The sequence below is a fragment of the Molothrus ater genome, chromosome 15 (assembly GCF_012460135.2).
Source record: "Molothrus ater isolate BHLD 08-10-18 breed brown headed cowbird chromosome 15, BPBGC_Mater_1.1, whole genome shotgun sequence".
Taxonomy (NCBI): domain Eukaryota; kingdom Metazoa; phylum Chordata; class Aves; order Passeriformes; family Icteridae; genus Molothrus; species Molothrus ater.
In genome coordinates, this window is record NC_050492.2 from 2,753,178 (window position 1) to 2,766,287 (window position 13,110).

General features: G+C 53.9%; 2 protein-coding genes across 11 annotated transcripts in view; one reads left to right on the top strand and one right to left on the bottom strand.

Moving 5' to 3' along the window:
• Positions 1-2: 2 nt before the first annotated feature.
• SRA1 (steroid receptor RNA activator 1) lies at positions 3-1,766 on the top strand. Its single transcript, XM_054516493.1, has 5 exons — positions 3-119; positions 382-507; positions 714-928; positions 1,113-1,221; positions 1,326-1,766. Exons 1-5 carry the CDS (start codon positions 95-97, stop codon positions 1,565-1,567), a joined length of 717 nt encoding a protein of 238 aa, XP_054372468.1. The 5' UTR covers positions 3-94; the 3' UTR covers positions 1,568-1,766.
• Positions 1,767-2,480: 714 nt separating this feature from the next.
• Positions 2,481-13,110, bottom strand: part of ANKHD1 (ankyrin repeat and KH domain containing 1) — a 100,651-nt gene continuing 90,021 nt past the window's right edge. The window contains exons 32-38 of one of the 10 annotated variants that reach the window (XM_036391917.2): positions 10,075-10,221; positions 8,736-8,990; positions 7,614-7,789; positions 6,532-6,696; positions 6,027-6,073; positions 2,762-2,935; positions 2,481-2,592 (exon numbers count right to left, since the gene is read on the bottom strand). In XM_036391917.2, coding sequence (XP_036247810.1) covers positions 2,782-2,935; positions 6,027-6,073; positions 6,532-6,696; positions 7,614-7,789; positions 8,736-8,990; positions 10,075-10,221 — 944 coding nt within the window. In that variant the 3' untranslated portion in view covers positions 2,481-2,592; positions 2,762-2,781. Of the gene's footprint in view, positions 2,593-2,761; positions 2,936-5,574; positions 6,074-6,531; positions 6,697-7,613; positions 7,790-8,735; positions 8,991-10,074; positions 10,270-13,110 lie in introns of those variants that run through there. The other 9 variants (XM_036391916.2, XM_036391915.2, XM_036391914.2 and 6 more) reach the window with 9 other exon arrangements.

The following is a 13,110-nucleotide window of genomic DNA, read 5'->3' on the forward strand; positions in this document are numbered from 1 at the left end:
CCTCCGGTGGGGCGGGGACAGGCCCGGCCCCGCCCCTCCCGCCCCTCCCCGCCTCACGGGCCGGAAGGGGCGGGGCCGGGCGTGACGTGGCGGGATGGCGGAGTCCTACGTGAAGCCGGGTGAGGGGGCGAGGGGCGCGCGCGGCACTTCCGGTGCGGGGGGGGGGTCCCGGTCCCGGTCCCGGTCCCGGGACACCTCGGGTCTGCCCGGGCGGGGCTGCGGGGCCGCCACCGGGGATCGGCTCCCCCGGGCTCCGTGTGTAGGGGGACGCCGGTTCCGTTCCGGGTGCGGGGAGCGCCGGGAGGGACGTGCCGGGAGGTCTCGCTTGGCGCGGGGGCTCCTCGGTCTCCTCCGGTCTCACGGCGCCCTTCGCTGCTGCAGGGAACCAGGAGCGCGGCTGGAACGACCCCCCCCAGTTCTCGTACGGGCTGCAGGCGCAGGCCGGGGGCTCCCGCCGGACCCCGCTCACCCGCCGGGCCCCCCCTCCGCCCGCGGGGGCACCCCCAGGTCAGCACCGCGGGGCCCCAGAGCCCCTCAACTCTGCCCGGCCGAGCCCCAGGGGCCGCTCCCCGCCGGGACCCGCGGGAACTGCGGCCCGGCTCCCGCAGCCGCGGTGCTGGGGGCGGCGGAGCCGTGGCTCGGGGCCCCCCCCTTGTGCGGGGCCCGCTGCCAGCCGGGTCCGAGCTGACGGGCTCGGCGCCTCTGCCCTGCAGGTGCCCCCCCGGGCCCGCCCAGCGCCCCCGCCGACCCCGCAGCGCCGCCGCCCCGGGCGCTGGGGCCGCCCCCGCAGGGCTCTGCCGGCGCTGCCCCGCGGGCCGAGGCCCGGCCGAGCGCGGCGGGCTCGGAGCAGGAGGAGTGCAGCGTGTCCGCCGACACCGTCCTTGCCCCGCTGCGGGCAGCCCTGGACGCCTGCCGGGCCACGGTGCAGGTGAGGCTGCGGCCCCTCCCGCCGCCCTGAGCCGCGGTGCCGGCGGGACGGCAGCCGGGGCAGCCAGGCAGGGGCTGCCGCTTTCCAGGAGACCTGAGGGCGGAAGAGAGCCGCCCCTGCCCCGGGGCTGCCCAGAGCTGGCGGGGGCACGTCCCCCTCACTCCCAGCTCACCTCTGCTTCCAGAAACAAGTGTGCAATGACATCGGGCGGCGGCTGACAGTGCTGGAGGAAGCCTGGGCTCAGGGGAAGCTGTCGGCACCAGTGAGGAAGAGGATGAACCTCCTGGTGCAAGGTATGGGGTGAAGGGGGCTGCAGCCGCAGCAGGCCCTTGGGCAGAGGCACACGCGGGGCGGTGGATCCTGCGCCCCTGACGGGGCTGTCCCCCTGTCCTGGCAGAGCTTCAGCAGCAGCACTGGGACGCAGCTGATGAGATCCACCGCTCGCTTATGGTGGACCATGTGAACGAGGTGAGCCAGTGGATGGTGGGCGTCAAACGCCTCATCGCTGAGACGCGGGACCTGCCCAGCGGACAGACGGACGGCAGCACTGACACCGAGCCCGTGACTGAGCCCGTGACTGAGCCTGTGACTGAGCCTGTGACTGAGCCCGCGGCCGAGCCGGAGCAGGAGGAGCCCTGACAGCAGGGATGGGGCTGTGGACTGTGAGCGGGGCAGCCCCTACCCAGGGCCACCGGCAGGAACAGGGACCCTGCTGCTGGAGGGAGTCTGGGCACCCCCTCTGCCTCCCAATCCTCATCTAGGAAAAGGGGATTTTAATCATTGCGACATTTTAGTGGCGATTCATTATGTTTAATAAACAGCACCAACCTGCCCCCTCCTACAGTCTCCCTGAGGGTTCTGGCACTGACAGCTCCTGGGGCTCCCAGGGTCAGCTGGAGATGGGATTGCTGGGTGAGGCCATGGCTGCTTCATCAGGCTTGGCCATATCAAGGGAAGAATTCAACATCTGGCTGGAGCAGGCAGTACTGTGTGTCCCTGCTGCACTGTGTCCTCCAAAGCTCAGCCCCTCATCTGGCAGCGGTGGGCCTGCAGCAGCCCCAGGGCCCAGCCCTGCTGCAGGAGGGGTCTGGGCTGGCTGCAGAGGCCGATGTGCCAGCAGCTCCTGGCATGAGCAGGGTTTGTGCTGCAGCCACAGCCCTGGCTCCCATCTGGGCACAGCTCAGAGTCTGGAGCCCAAGAGACCTGGGTGACCTCAGGGAGGTCCAGGGACAGACACATGCCCCGGTCAGGTGTTAACTGTGCTGTTCTCCCCGTGTTCATGGCATGGCCTCAGCACCTGCCTCCACCACAGCTGAGAACAGACCCCCAGGCCCTCACTACCTGCAGGGTCACCCTCTGCACCCTCCTGGTGGTGCTCACCTCCCCTCCCTGGGGGCGAGGACCCTGCTGAGCCCTGACAAAGACACACACCATGTTAGCACAGGGGTTTCACGGTGTTTATTGATCAAGCATGAGCTCCTAGGCAATTGCACCAGCCACTTGTGCTAGAGCCTGAGGTGTCACATGTCCATCCCCAGCATCAGAGAGGGCTGCAGCCAGCTGGTCACGGTGCCAGCACCTCCACGAGGCCCAGGAACAGGCCCAGCCATGGCCTGGAGACGAGGAGATGGAAACTCAGATGTCCATCTCAAACTGGTCTTGATCTGCAAGGGCACGGATGGATACAGGACCAGGGTTAGGATGGGGCTGGCTTGGCAGACATGGGCAGGCAAAGGGAGCAGGAGCTGGAACTGGGCCAGGTTGGGATCTCGCCTTGTCCCATGCCCCGGGCAGGTGGTCCTTGGGCAGGGGCCGTGGCCCTGGGCTGCTCACCTGGCATGGCCTCTTCGCTCTCATTCTGCTCCTTGAGCTCCTCCAGCTTGACGAGGCTGGACTGGGCCAGGGATGTGACACCGGGGGTCTGGGGCAGGCAGCAGGGAGGGGTCCTGGCCGCGGGTGAACTCTTGCACTCCAGCAGGAACTTGCGGTCGCAGATGATGCGGGTACCTGCCAAAAGCACGGGGCTGTCAGGCACTGCTGGCCTGGCCACCCCCACCCTGAGCCCCTCGGCCCAGAGCAGGGGTGGGACCCAGTGCTCGGCCATGGCTCATGGACACATCTGCCTCTGGAGCCACCATGTCTGGATTCCCACAAGGCAGCCTGTGACACCCATCCTGCTCAGCAGCTATTCCCCACATTATTCCTCCCCTCCAGGCTCCTGGAGCTCTGCAGGGTGCAGCACAAGGGGGTCCAGCCTCCCAAGGGCTACCCCATGGTGTAGCCTGGAGGGCAGGGCCGGTCCTGGGATACACAGCGAGGCCCCAACCTGCTGGCCAGGCAGCAACAGCTTTGTATAGCACCCTGTTCCAGGGTGGAGCAGCAAGGGCTGGGTATCCCACCTCAGGGACCTGTTCCCGTTGTCTCAGCCAGCCACCTGCTGGTCCCTGCAGGAGGACAACAGCTGCGTTTGATGGGACATCTCCTCCTCCAGCCTGCTGGGTGTGCAGTGTCCACCCCGGGCACACGCTGCCTCCTCCCCATGCTCCAACTGCCTGCCAGCAATGCCTGAGGTGGCACCAGCCTGTGTGCCACGCCTGAGGCCCTGCTGTCCCCTGCCCATCCCTCCCTGCAGCCCAGCACCCGTTCCCTGCCAGGCTCTGGCAGAGGGTGCAGCCCGGGGTTCCAGGAGCCCAGAGCTGCTGCCCGAGGTGCCAGCCTGGAGCTCCTGCTGGGCACTGCAAACATCTTACACAGCCCACACCTGCACAGCCCTGCAGCACTGGGCTGGGCTCTCATCCCAGAGCAGCTTAATTGAAGGCACAGACAGAGCTAGTGCCCACAGGGAGGGCACCTGGGGCTCAACCCAAACATGGCCAGCTCAGGAATGAGGCACATGCTTCCCTGAGGACAGACAGCAAAGGAAAAGGACCTGCTCAGTGGCTGACCCAGGGGGTCAGAAGGGGGAAGGAGGACAGGTCTAGGGGAGCCCTGCCACCCAGGGCTGGTGAACTCAAGTGGGCACAGACTCTGCCATTTGTTACCCCCACGCTCTCTCTGGATCCAGGCAGCCTGTCCTGAGGGACCAGCACTGCACTCACCAGCCCCCTGGCATTGCCAGCAGCTCTCTCCCCAGAAGAACAAGGCCCCCTGCCTCTGCCTGTACCCCCTTGTAACCACAGGGGCAGTCATGGTCCAAACTTTGAGCAGGATCTTCCTACAAAACTTGGGGGTTCCCTTTTCCACTTTAGTGGAGGCTGCTGGGGTCACTTGGATCTGGTGCCCAGAGCAAGTGCCCATGTCCTCAGGGAAGGAGCTGTGCAGGGAAGAACCCAGCAAGGGACCTGTGCAGCAAAGAGCTGCCTCTTTGGCAGGGCTGGGGTGGCCAAGGCTGTTCCAGGGACAGCCCCATCCCCATCCCCATCCCCATCCCGAGTCTTGCCCCCTGGTGTCATGGAGCACACTGTGCCACCCACCCTGGAGCTGCAGCCCTCCAGGACGGGCACACAGTGGCGCCCCAGGATGGGGCAGGAGGAGGTGGCACTGCTTGCAGCAGCCAAGGAACACACAGAAGTGGGCACCCTGCCCCAGAGAGCACACACCTACTAACACAACACTGTTTGTTTCCAATTCAGCTGCTGCTGACATGTGTCCCCTGCCCATGTCAGGGCATCAGACTGGGTGAACCTTAAGGCCACTTCCAACACAAACCTTTCTGTGACTCATTCTGTGTGTATCTCCTTTGGGGTTGGCACTACCACTGGGGCAGCAGCAGTTCAATTTTTTTTTTGCATTTCATCCTCAAACACCAAGAAAAATATCTGAATATACCATCCAGTAGTGCCTCTGAGGTTGATTTGCCTGTGGTACGTAGATACTGCTTGTGCACTTTGGGTTTTCAGTACTTTTTTATGCTTTTACTGGGAAACTCTGCTGCTGCATGTAGGGATTTGTCTGGATAAGGTGGAAGAAGCTGAAGTCTCCACCTGGTCTGAGATTGATCCATTGCATTAGACACTATGTGCACTGGAGTTTCCTGCTTAGGAATGGATTCCATGTAGTTACTGCATTGCTTTATGCAATGCGAAAAGCAGAACTAAGCAAAAGCAGAACTAAGCACAGTCCAAGTGCAGAAAGTGGAGAACTGGGTCAGGAGCTAACATTCATCTTAAGCAGTGTGCTAAAATCCTTTTCTTCCTCACAGAAGGCCTGAGGAGCTCTTAGCAGATTCACAGCATTACAAGAAGCTTACAGCTGAACCTATTACATCTTCCTCTAATGGGAAGCACTTTTCTAAGATCTGCTCCTGGACAGGTGAACAACCCTGCATTCACCTGTCACTCTTGTCAGCCCTTCTTTGCAGCCCTGAGCAAAACCTGATCTCTCAGGTGACATCTGCCAGAAGTGCCAGAAGCAGCAGAACTAATCCAGAAGGAAAAGACCATAACACAGAAGCAGGTTCACACCAATAAAAGGCTCACAAGTGGCAGGGGCAAGGACTCTGCAGACCCCTGTGGCTCCAAACCCTCCCAACCTGACTGCACCCATGTGCTCAGGACGTGACCCTGGGGAGATGTGTCACCCAGCACGGCAGCAGCTGCTGGGGACAATAACATACAGCCCTTTCCAAAATTCTCACACACAACCTATAAATGCTGTTTGCCTTTTATTGAGTATTCAGGTAAATATTTCACATTAATACAGGCTACATAAAGTAGAGCCACTATACGACATGAAATTTACTCAGCTTTTCCTTGTAAGTCTGTAAACAATTATACAGGTATTACCACCCTAAAAGGTCAAAATCATGTCATCACCTAGTTCTCTGCTGCATACAGGAGCATTCAGTAGTGTTTAGCCAAAAAGCACTAGTTTTGTCTGATTTTTAAGTTTGAAGTGGCTAAACTAACTGGAGAACAGAATCAGTTTGTATAGGTAAGTCAATTTGTTCTTATCCAACGGGCAATTGAAATTCCATTGTTACAGCCCACAGAAAATCGCTTAGTTAGGCACATGAAAAAAATCCCCAGGGTTCTTCAAGGTCATAAAGATTCCCAAACCAGGCTAAAAAGGACAGACCCCTTTAAATCAGTTGACGTACTTGAGATGCATGTTTCCAATGTGAGGTGCCCAGGTGCCAGGCCAAATCTACAGCAAGAAATAAAAAGACAAATCTATTATAAAAACAAATAAAGGTTCCTTTAACAGTGTTTTACCACTGAGGGCCAGCATAAGGCTTCCCTCAAAATACAACCAGACTGTCCAAAGGCACGAGCTCTTCAGCTCTGGCCAAGGTCTGACTGACAACCTGCAAGGTGCTGAGTATGGAAATAAACCCTCTCACTTGTACCAGTCCATTACCTGGCTGAGCAGTCTTGAAATGCTGCTTGTTTTACCTGGAAGGTTTGGTATCAATAGCACCATGGATATTTTATGACACGTGCACACACACACACACACACATTGTAGGGAAAAGTCATGCAAACAACCTCAATCCTAGGTTCAAAGAACAGAAAAAACCAAATGTGTCACCCAGCCAAAACTGGGTCTCACAGCACCACATAAAGCCCCAGGAAAGCACAGGTGGGAGAAGACAGCCACACTACCTGCTGAGCATCAGTACATTCTGTTGAGTTCTGGACAACTTTGATCATGGGATTCCAGGCAGGATCTGGAGTATGGAGCCCGTTAAAGAGGGGCCCTCCTGGGCCATCTGCCAGCTGAGGGTGCGAGGGGATCAGAGTGCCGCCGTACATGGAGATGGGCAGGCCCTGAGGGGACAAGAGAGCTCTGGTGAGGGACATGGGAAGGGTGGCTGAAGGAGCAGACACAGCCAGGCCTCCTCCATTCCAGTACTGGCAGGAATCTCAGCCCTGTCAAGGAACACTGGGGCAGAATGTGGACACAGTGATTTCAGAGCTGGAGATTCCAGCCAGTTTAGCCATTTCTCTGAACTTACACCTAAGCAGAGGCTGCAGCACACACAGAGGTTTCAGGTAAGCCCACAAAGCCAGGCCAGCAGCTGAACACTGTGACCTCAGTGTTCCCTCCTCTCTGCAGCACAGGACAGCAAAGTGCACACAGGGCTGCACTGATCCGGCCAGACTGGGTTTAAGATCTTCCCTTATTCCTAATGACCATCTAAAATAATTCTGCCTATTCAGAAAGAGCAAGTTATAGAGCAGCTTTTTGCAATTAGAAGAATTCTTTTCCTATGTGTGAATGGCTCTGCTTTGCCACACAGATGCCAAGACCACATGCTATGGCTCTTTCTGAAACATGCTGGGAGTCCTCTCCTCCTGCCACTTCCCTAAGGAAGGTGTGGGGCATTGTGGCCATGATTTGTGCTGAAAGCATTAAGCAAACTTGTAATTACCCTCAGGAGCTGGGCAAGCTTTGTGAAACATTTCAGGAGAACTGAGCTTCTGAGAGATGAAACACTGAAGAGTGATGAAGGCCTTCAGCTACTGACCAGAGAGTATCTGCAACCTACAAACTCTGGCTTTGTTTAGACCTGCCTCCAGGCTTGGGCACCTTTTCTGGTCAGTTCTGGGATAAAAGAAGGTTCAGGACTGGGGTAACAAGCAATGGCAGCAGAGGCACACACACACAGGGTGAACAGGCAGAACAAGAGATGCAATAAAGCCAGGCCCTGGCCATTTCATAAATCCAACTCTCTGTAACTTACTTTAGAAAAATCCACAAAACTATTTGGCATAGGTTGGTGGAAAATATTCGAGGGAGCCACTATTCCAGAATCATCTCTCTCCATTGGCTGATGCTGAGAAAACGTGCCCGGGTCTGACAGCTGCTGATGCATTGGATGACTTCCCATGACAGGCTGAGACCAACCCGACAAGCCTTCTGCAAAGAGATGAAAAACGGCTGATGAAACTCACTGCAGACACTCGAGCAGAATTCAGCAGCTGCACACACCTAAGGCCACCCAAAGGCACCCTGAAAACACACAGCCACAGAGGGATCTCAGGTATCCAGACAAGGGTGGAGAAAATGGGGACTACCACGAACTGTGAGTTCCACATGTCCACTGCAAAATGGCTAAAATCCAACAGAGCTCCCAACACTACCTGTAAGCACATACAAGCTTTTCTTAAAAACACACAGCAATGCTGAGACATGAGTTAACCAAAGTGTGGAGGGCTTCACTGAAGCATATAACAAATGCAGGACTCAAACGTTTGTATTGAAAGTTACCAATGGAAACACTCTACACCTCAAATGCTGCACCTCCTCCTTTCCACAAAATCCAACTACCAGGAAACTGAACGTAAAACTTCAGCTGTTTCAAAGTCATTCTTTGGGAACCAAGGCTGCCTGGAACAGAAGTTATCCCATACTGTTCAAGAGTCATGAGGAAATCAGTGCAAAAACCAGCATCCACAGCTCTGTGTCCCTGGGTGCATCAGCTGCACCTCAGCTGACACTGTAAAATTTGAGTGGAAAACAAGAGAGACCTGGACAGAGAGAGCTAACAGTCAGGCCTAGCAACAGCCCCCTGAACAGATAGAAACTGTTTACTCTAAGCTCTGGATCATTCAGAGGACTCTGTATGAGATCTCTGCACCATTTCAGGCTCACAAGTGCCTTGATCCAGGCGAGTGAGAACCACCAGCACCACGAGGGCAAACCACAGCATCTCCATTGGCCTGTGCTCTCCCACCACTGCCACCAGCTCTCCCCTTGGACATTCTCCATGGGAGTACAGACCGTGGAGCTTTACTCCTCCTGTCCAACCCTCCTTCCAGACACATCCCTCGAGAGCCCTGCGGCGTGTGTGCAGCACACTCACCAGACACGCTGTTGACGCCGAAGGACCAGATGCCGCTGTGGCCCACGGGCGCGGTGAAGTTGGTGCCCAGGGGCGTGGGGGTGACGGAGCCGCCCTGGCGGATCCTGGCCAACCTCTCGGTCCCGATGGGAGGCGGCACCTTCCTGTCAGGGTTGGTGTTACCCGATTTTGGCTGGCCCAAGTTAGCAGGGGCAGAAGCAGCTGAGAGGGGCGAAGATGATCCTGAGGAAACTGATGGGATAGGAGATTCACCTGCTGAAGAGAGTATTTCTCTTGCTTAATTACATACAAAGTAGCAAGTGTAAATGCCAGCCCACTTATTTCCCCGATATTATCTCAAAGTAAATGATAAAATGCTTTAAAGGCTTTTTTTGGCAAGTATTCAGGTTTTTCACAGAAATTCTGTCTAAGAATTATTTGAATTCTAAAATCCACATTATAACACAAATGCTTTCAGCCATCAGAATCATGATATTCTCATGACATAGCGGTGTATCTAAGTGAATTACAAGAAAGAGTAAGAAACATGGAAGAGTTTCAGGAAGAGGTGAAAACATCAGCCAAAATACCATAAATATCTAAGCAGCCTGGTTTTGGTATCCACCAGTTCCAGCAGAAGAGAAATCAGACAGCTTCCCAAAGCCACAGGTGTGACCCAAGAGCATAAAGTCCCGCCAACTTCAGAAGTGTCACTGACTCTCCTTGGGAAATCCAACTTCCTTTGAGCACTCATTTAAACATTTTGGTTCTTAAACTCAGAGTGGCAATGAAGTTGCATGCAGTGACATGAAAAACCTCTTCAGCTAAGTCTCTGAATCAAAACCCCATATTTTCCGGAAAGCTACTTCCATGTTCTTTCCATTAGGAGGAAAACCCACTGTTACCTTGGATGATGCTTAGAGATTTTGGAACATTTTAAGTATAATTACAGATCCCAATTAAAAAAAAAACAGAAAAAAGAAAAAAAGAAAAAAAGAAAGGCAAGTATAACTTCAAACCATGGCTAACATGACATTTTCACCTAATGTTGCATTCATACTACTTAGAGGGGCATCTTTAGCTTGGTGTAATCACCTCCACTCCCCCACAGCTTCATTGCTCTCTCCTCTCAAGAGCCTACAATGACTCATTTTTCTGCCCAAATACACCTTTAGTAATGCTACCAGAACTAGTGGCATGAGAAAAACCCCACAAAATAGCACAGCTTGGGATTTGCACACCATCCTCACAGCTGCTAAAAGCAATTGGAAAGCATTTTGTGCATTACTGGGTAAGTTCCCCTCAAGTTAGAAATCTACTAAAGACAATAGCTATGAATTTATAGTTAACTAAGACAGACCCATGAAGTTCCTACATGAATTTGTTGCGCTTGTCCAAGGATGTGGTGAAAAATGCTGTCTGTTAAAGCTGGGAGTCCCAACAGGCGCTGGCCCTTGAAGGTAAACCCGTGCTCCTTGTATGTTTGCTGAAAAGCCTGTCAAAGGACCTGAAGAAGAAGTTGTAGAGCTGTTGGATGGATCTAGAGAGGGTAAGCCTGAAATAAACATAAATTTGATTAAATATCTCTCTTCGGGAACCTGCTTCAAAGCACCAGAGAAAGCTAGTGCTCCAAATATAATTAAAGCATCTCATCACCATTGGGGGCATCTGCACATGGTAAGGTGCATGATTCTCCCTTAGAAACCGCAGAGGCATTTCTGGAGGCTCTCTGGTTTGGCCTCAAGCTTTAACAAAAACAGCCATCCCTTTGGTCACTGAAAGAAAATGATCTTAGCAGGGAGGGCAGAGCAGGAAAGCTGGGAGTGGCCATGATCTTTGCTTACAAAAAGCCACACAAATGCAACAGGGATCCAGGGCTCTGTGAAAGTCCCAGGGGAATCCAGCACCAGGGAAACAGTTCTGTGCAGGATGGGCTTTGCCATCCCATAGGCACCTTCATGTAGAGATCAGTCAGAGCACGCTGTGGCCACAGAGACAGGGCTGGCGTGGCACAGCACCACAGGGGAGGGGGTTGCTTCCTCCAGGGACATGTGAGAGGAAGAGAGACCTGGAGAAAGAGCTCAAAGTCCCACAAAAATTACTAGCAAGGGTGAATTACAGTTTTTTTATAAGCCAAAGATTTAAGTACTTTTCCAAAATGTTGTAAAAGCTCTTATCACACGTTATTACCTGAAAGCAGAAATGGGCATGGCCATATGTTCACCTGAGTTTAGGGTTTAGTTTCAAGGGCCTATTAAACAAGATTAGTTTCAAAACCATTTAAACATTTCAAAATGACCACAACCAGGACCAGCCTATGTTGCTGCAGAGTGAGGTTGAAGGTTTTCTCTACACACAGCCCACCACAAACAGCAGTGCTGCCAGGCAGTACCTTAGGTCAGAAACTAGAGGGGCACCTTTCAGTGCCTGGACAGTTCCTGAAAGCCAGGTCTTTTCCCCCAGTATTATCAACCAAGTCGACCTGATTTACTCCTTCCAGAAGTGCCAGATCCAACCTGCTCACATGGACAGAAATGATTTGTTGGAGTTAAAGGAAGTATTTTTCTCACTAGCCCAAAGGTTAAATTGAGAAGTCTCCCTCACAGCCAAGGAGAAACACATCCCCCTGCTGCTGGAACATGGGCTGCTTAGCTGAGGGGAGACAGCATGGGAGGACACCTGGTCTCCTGGGTTTGCCACAGCACAAACTCCATGCTCTGAGGAGGATGCCAGTGCCTGTGGCTGCAGTGTGGCTGAGCTGGGTTTGTCTGCAGTTGCAGCTTGGCTCCAGCACAGAGCTCAGGTCTGAGCTGACAGTGGCGCCTGCAGCCCAGGGCCCTCCCTGGACATTCTGGGCACCCCTCTGTCCACAAACCTGGCAGCCAAAAGCCCCCCTGGGCATTGATTCCACCACACACCAAACCACAAACTGCCAGCTGGCTGGCAAACCACACAAGATCTGCCCCAGACAGAAGGGCAACAGAGCTGCTGCCACCCTGGGTGCTGCTGGGTTCCCAGACAGAGAACAAGGCAGGGACTGGGACAAAAGCAGCTCTCCTGAAGGAGAGGGATGCTCTGCTGTCTTCTGATGGCTCAGGAGGCTGATGGGTACACAGCTTTTGGGTACACAGCTTGTAAAATGCAATGACTGGACAGTCAGGACCACTTCAGCACTGCTGGATATGCTCCATGGGCTGAAGGGAGTGTGACAGCCAGAGATGCACAAATCCAGGAGTCAGGTCACAAAGAAGACTTTTTAACTTTATCTTGTCTTTCATAAAAGTGGACGAAAATCTTGGCTCAATATTAAAAATGGTTATTCTGAACAGTAACTTAGCAAATCCTGACTGCAGTAACAAGCTTCCTATTTGTGTACTTACAAAAAAACCCCAGGTTTTCTAATACTAAAATCTTCTGCAATACCATACTCTGCACTTACCTGGGCTACGAACTCAAACTCCTCATTGTGCTCTGAATGCATAACTGAGCTTTTGAGAGGAGTGTATTGATCTCACACAAACTCTGCTCAAAATTCAGTTTATCAAAGACCCCAGGTAGATGTTGGTTACTGCAATGTTACCTGCATGTTTAGAGAAAGGGCCACAACAGTTGGTCACTCTGTGTGAAACAGAGTCCAACCATTTCATGCAGTTCCATACTCATGTGCTGCTTCCTAAGCTGGCATATTTCAAGTTTGTGACCCCTTTTAAGAAGCAAGGTCTCAAACTCCTTAACATGCAGAGGACAGAAGTAACAAGCAGATTACTTTTGGTCTTCTCCACAGCCTCCTCTCATGGCTGGGCTAAGCCTGCCCTCAACTGCAAACTGCCAGGACAAGAGAGTGAGACAAACAGGCCATTTCCAGAATGGATCCACAGCCAGTGAGATCTGCAGAGACACCTGTGCCTCACAGGAACTGGTGAATCAGAGAAAACTCAAGCTGCAGCTGAGCTCACCCATGAACAGGAAAAGCTGACTACCTGAACTCCACCCTGAGCTGAGAACTTGTTAAGAAAAAGCTGGCTTAGATTTATTAAACTATATTAAAACTTCACCAAATCAGTTTAGAGGTGATCCCTTAGAAATGTTGATTTGTGGAAAAATTTCCCATAGGCCTACTGTGTAAGAGAGGCACAAAATGCAAACCTGTGCTCCCTCAGGTGTGCCTCCCCCAGCTGGGACCAGAGGATGGGTGTCCACCTGCTCTGAGGCTGTTCCCAACCCCTGAGACCACCCAGAATTGCCAGGCCAGGCCCTGGCTGCTCCCTGCCCACTGTGCTGCTGCTGGCCAGAGCATGAGCAGTGACCCCAGCCCTTGTCCCCCTTCTCTAAACCTCACGATCACCCTGTCACCAAGCCCTGTGCAAACAGCCATGGGAGTGCCCAGCTCTGCCAA